Here is a 5,855-nt window from a genome sequence, read left to right on the forward strand (position 1 = left end):
ATATGCTAGACCTGGTTTTCTCCACTGAGAAGAGCGAATGTGGTCTGATGGTGACTGACCTGGTGTCAGTCCCCTTGTCATGATCAGATCACCACCTAATAAAATGTAACCTTTCAATGGCACCCCCCCCCCCCAGGGAGCATGGACCTATTTCTATGGTCCACCCTCAAAGGTTACTGGATCTATTGAGATTCCAGGATACCATGAGAGGGATCTCAGCTGTGCTGTCTGGCGCTCCTGTCAAAGGTCTGGTTGATGACTGGCTTGCCGCTGCCACTAGGGCTGTAGACACGATCGCTCCTAAACGTCCTCTCAGGTGCATAGCTTGGCCAGGGTCCTGGTATAATTGGGACCTACGAGCAATAAAACGAAACAGGAGACGGCTAGAGTGCATTTGGAGAAAGGAACCGACGGGTTATAATAAGAAAGCTGTCAGGATCACAATTAACTGTTACCTAGCTAATGTAAGGGCTGCCAGACAATCACACTTCGCTGACTGGATAAGCAAAGCTTCCAATCAGCAGGTGGAACTTTTCTGTATAGTTTGCGATCTATCCAGAATTGGTCTGGGTGATGGACCTCCCACTTATATCTCACCTGACCAATCTGCAGCATTTTTAAAATCAAAAGTGGAGGTCATTCACCGTGACCTCTCTCCTTTTGTAAATACAGTAGATCAAGCAGAGATGTCTAGAGCTCTGCCTTGCCCGGTGATTCTTAATTTCTTTCAGCCTGTGACACCAGATTTGGTGGACAAAGCACTTGATAGCTGTCGGGCCTCCTCCTCCTCCCCTGGCCCTTGCCAGGCCTGGCTAATCAAAGCAGCCAGGCCTGTAACAATGGAATGGGCCACAGCAAAAATTAATGGATCTCTCCAAGAGGGCAAGGTTCCTCTTGCCCTCAAGGAGACACTCATTAGGCCCATTAGAAGGAAACCAAATTTGGCGGCGGATGATATTGGAAATTATAGGCCCGTTGCCAATGTTTCTTTCCTTAGCAAAGTGGTGGAGAGGGTGGTGGCAGACCAGCTTCAGATGCTTCTGGACGAAACCAATGCCCTGGACCCATTTCAGTCGGGCTTCAGGCCGCGTTATGGCACAGAAACGGCACTGGTCGTACTGTTGGATGACCAGTTGAGGGAGGCCGACAAGGGCATTATGTCCCTGTTGGTCCTCCTTGATATCTCAGCCGCCTTTGATACCGTCGACCGTGGTATCCTCCTGGGGAGGCTCTCTGAGTTGGGTATTGGTGGCCTGGCGCTTGCATGGCTCCAATCTTTCTTGGAGGACCATCTCCAGAGAGTACAGCTTGGGGAGAATGTTTCGGCCCCGTGGAGTCTCAATTGTGAGGTGCCGCAGGGGTTGATCATCTCCCCAATGTTGTTTAATATCTATATGAGGCCGCTGGGTGGGGCCATCAAGGGGTGTGGGGCATCGTGCCACCAGTACGCTGATGACATGCAGCTCTACATCTCCTTTTCACCTACTATAGTGGATGTCTTTCTGTCCCTTCAGTGCTGCCTGGAGGCTGTACTTCAATGGATACAGCTGAATGGGTTGAGGCTGAACCTGGATAAGACGGAGGTCCTGAGGGTGGGTGGTCCCTCCATTAGTGGTTTGGGTGACTCCCTTTTGTTTGGGGGGACGACTCTCACTGCAAAGAGCAAGGTTTGCAGCTTGGGGATACACCTGGACCCGGCGCTTAACAGGTGTATCCCCCAGGTGGCGTCCGTGGCCCGCTCTGCCTATTTTCATCTATGGCGCATTGCCCAACTGCGACCATATCTTGATGGGGGGGACCTCACTACTCTTGTCCATGCGCTCATAATCTCGAGATTAGACCATTGTAATGCGCTCTACGTGGGGCTGCCTTTGAGATTGATGCGGAAACTTCAAATGGTGCAGAATGCAGCAGCCAGTCTTCTTAGTGTGGTGAGGAAATATCAGCATATCTCTCCCACTATGGCTGCTTTGCATTGGTTGCCCATTCATTTCCACATTGACTTCAAAGTGCTAACGATAACGTACAAAGCCCTAAACGGTTTGGGACCTCAATACTTGGCAGATCATCTCCTCCCACCTAGATCTACCTGAATCACCCAGCATAGCCAGCAGGGAAGGCTGAGGGGACTAACGCCGAGAGAGGCCTGGAAAGAAAGACCAAGAAACCAGGCCTTCTCGGTAGTGGCCCCTCTGCTATGGAACAGCTTTCCAACAGAAATTTGTCTGGCACCCTTGGCGGGTGTTTTTAAAAGCCATTTAAAAACGTGGCTCTTTAGGCAGGCTTTCCCCTCCAGTCAATAACTGATCTTTATTCTTTGTCTTTTAAATTATTTCATCTTGACAATGATCTAAAATAAGTGTTAAAATTATGATGTTTTAAATGATTTCTATGATATCTTTATATTATGTTTTATCATGTGTGTAAGCCGCCCCACGTAAACTTTGTCTTGGGGTGGGGTAAAAATCTAATAAAGTAAAGTAAGGTAAAGTAATACACCATGAAGATTCACAAAAAGTTTCAAAAACATGAACAACAATACTTTTGGTAACAGGAAATACCATACTGAATGGACAATTGGAATTTTCAAACAACCTTTTCAAAAAGCTTTAACTTCCAATCACTATATCAACAGACGGCATTTAAAGAGACAATGGAAACAGAAGGCAACTGCACACAACTTACAAGTTTTGTCTTGGTGGGTTTCACGACAGACCCAATTCTGCGGATCACCTTCTTTCTGCTCTTCCTCATCTCATACACTCTAACGCTGACTGGCAACCTAGGCCTGATAACACTGATCTACCTAGACTCCTGCTTGCACACACCCATGTATTTCTTTGTGGCCAATCTTTCCTTTCTGGATGTCTGGTACACTTCAGTCTACACTCCCCGCATCCTGTCAGACTGTATATCTGAGAACAAGGTAATGTCCCTCACAGGCTGCACTGCCCAATTCTTCTTCTCTGCAGGCTTGGCCTACAGTGAATGCTTCCTGCTAGCCATCATGGCATATGACCGCTATGTGGCCATCTGCAACCCACTCCTCTATGCCACTGCCATGTCCAAGAAACTCTGCATCCAGATGGTCATTGGCTCTTACATAGGTGGCTTTGCCAATGCCATTGTCCATACGGGTAACACCTTCCGCTTACGTTTTTGTGGGAACAACGTGATCAACCACTACTTCTGTGATGCACCACCACTCATGAACATGGCCTGTGATGACACCCAGGTCTATACACTCATCCTGGCCACTGTCATTGGTTGCAATGTGTTAGCAACCACTGGTCTCACCCTGGGCTGTTACATGGGCATTGTGGCAGCCATATTACGCATCCGCTCAGCTGCTGGACGATTCAAGGCCTTCTCCACTTGTTCAGCCCATCTTGTCTCTGTTTCCCTCTTCTATGGCTCCATACTTTTAATGTATTCCCGACCCAGCTCCCAACACACCCCAAACTGGGACAAGGCAAATGCTTTGTTCTACACTGTCATCAATCCTCTGGTTAACCCTTTGATATACAGCATGCGCAACAAAGATGTGAAAAAAGGTTTCTGGAAAGTACTAGGGAGATTCATAGCATCAAATTGAACAGCTATGGTGCAGCCTTTATTTATAGAATACAACACCACTGTTATGTATAAAAAAAGCTCTAAGAGTAAATAAAGGCTCTTAGACAAAGGTCTGAAGGTGAATGCAAGAAGCAGCTTTTATTTAGCACTGCAGCAGCGGGGAAGCTCAAGTTGGAAAGTCCCCCAAGAGCTTCCGAATAAATGAGGTATCAGCATTAATTTTTATACTCAAAATAATCTCCCTGCCCCACAGACCAGTTGGCCAATGGGTTCACAATCTATCTAATTAATATCCCTTTATTCCACAATGTCACTAACCGTTGACCTAGTGTAACCATTGTACTAAAAACATGTGTTTGGAAATAGCTTTTGCTGAATGTGGAAATTGATACTAACGGTCATAAGATAGATTAATCAAAAGGAGGTGGGACGATCAAGAGGGAGGGCTTTGATTTTGGGTGGGAAAGGGGTGGAATAAAGGGATATTAATTAGATAGATTGTGAACCCATTGGCCAACTGGTCTGTGGGGCAGGGAGATTATTTTGAGTATAAAAATTAATGCTGATACCTCATTTATTCGGAAGCTCTTGGGGGACTTTCCAACTTGAGCTTCCCCGCTGCTGCAGTGCTAAATAAAAGCTGCTTCTTGCATTCACCTTCAGACCTTTGTCTAAGAGCCTTTATTTACTCTTAGAGCTTTTTTTATACATAACACCACTACCCTGTAGTGTCCTCTTCTGTTGTTCCAGGGTAAAATATAGTAGAGAATATCAACCAAGAGACAAAACTAGTTATTTCAGAACACTATGTCCTGTGATCAAGTTCCTGATATGCACACAGATACCCTTGAGCAATTTCTCTCCCACTCCCCAACCTATTTCTTCTTAGCAATGCATTCAACTTTTGTACTATACATGATTCAAAACAAGTTAGGGGAAAGAAGACCAAACTGTAATGAAACCGTTGCATTCCGTACCGGCCCTTTTAATAGGCAGAGTGAGGCAGCAATGTTTGGATGCTAATTTGCTGTACTTAAGTATGATAGAGAACACTATGTCCCATCAGTAGTATCAAAGAAAGATTGTAATATCTTTCTGTCTATTCATATACATGACATAAGAAGGGCATGATTTTATTCTTTGCCTCAGAAACCAGACCATGCGCCAAAGTACACCATCAAATACCTCAGGATTTGCTCCACTTATTAAACAGGTGAATTCAAAGGTTGGTTTTTTTTTTTTTTTTGCTGTCCAAATGATGCAAAGAATGGTTTGAATCCATCTAGTGCTTTTTGCTCACAAAGCAACTTTTTTTCTCTCACGCCAGTGGATCTCTACTTTTTTTGTGCCAGGAAGATTCAAAACAACATTTTTGTGTGTGCAGATATGAGATAGGTTGGCCAGGTGCCTTCCCACAGGCCCTCCACACGTAATAAAGGCAGCAAAGACACCAAGTGCTGTGATAGCTTCTTTTCTCTCCCTCCTTTTTTGCCTTGCTCCTTTTCCCTCACACACATTCACACACACACATTCACACACACACACACACACAGAGAGAGAGAGAGAGAGAGAGAGAGAAACTCTTTTTCATCTCCTCCCCTCTCTCATACTCTATTTCCCTCTTTTCTGGCTGGTGTTTCCCCTTCTGCTCTTTCCCCTTCCTCCTCTACAGATACAAGAGTGAGGGGTAAAAAGTGCCTGTATTTTGTGATTTGTTGAATTGTTAGTTGTGGAAGATGAACTCCCAATTCAATCCACAACCCTGGTTTGAGCACTGATTACAATTTCATAAGTAATAAAGGCTGCAAATCAAATTCCAAACTAGCCACACCCTATCTTGGGTTGAGCATCAGCCAGAGGCATGAGAAAAAGATTGGGGCATGGGAAAGATTGACACAGAGGTATGTGCTATGTTTCCACCAACAAATTTGGCTAGTTATGCCATGGGCTTTTTTCCTCCCTCAGAATTCTACAAGGATGGGGAAACCCACACATTTGGAAAAGGTTCCCACTGATGTCATGCCAGGTGATACAGAAGCTTTCTGATTCTGGGCTTGGCAATTGTACATACAAGCTCTTTTCTACAGAGTAAACAGCCTAATATGATTGTGCTTTGCATGATATGACAATTGTAAGTAAAGATACCTTTTCTACTTTAAATGCTTCTAGAGTGATCTTATCATACAAGGTGCTAGTTTGTGTGCAAACACAGGAAGAGTATTGATGAAACTGGGCTCATCCCTTTATGTTTTTGTGTTACTGTTTTTTTTTTCAGTCTT

General features: G+C 44.9%; 1 protein-coding gene across 1 annotated transcript; it reads left to right on the forward strand.

Moving 5' to 3' along the window:
* Positions 1-1,805: 1,805 nt before the first annotated feature.
* On the forward strand, positions 1,806-3,631 carry LOC110078313 (olfactory receptor 9G4-like). Its single transcript, XM_020792315.3, has one exon. The coding sequence runs from the start codon at positions 2,570-2,572 to the stop codon at positions 3,593-3,595; it is 1,026 nt and encodes a 341-aa protein (XP_020647974.3). The 5' UTR covers positions 1,806-2,569; the 3' UTR covers positions 3,596-3,631.
* Positions 3,632-5,855: the final 2,224 nt, after the last annotated feature.

This window comes from Pogona vitticeps, chromosome 1 (genome assembly GCF_051106095.1).
Source record: "Pogona vitticeps strain Pit_001003342236 chromosome 1, PviZW2.1, whole genome shotgun sequence".
Taxonomy (NCBI): Eukaryota; Metazoa; Chordata; class Lepidosauria; order Squamata; family Agamidae; genus Pogona; species Pogona vitticeps.

Excerpts from the sequence above, each read along its gene's own strand:
- LOC110078313 (XM_020792315.3), top strand. The coding sequence starts at position 2,570 with ATGGACAATTGGAATTTTCAAACAACCTTTTCAAAAAGCTTTAACTTC.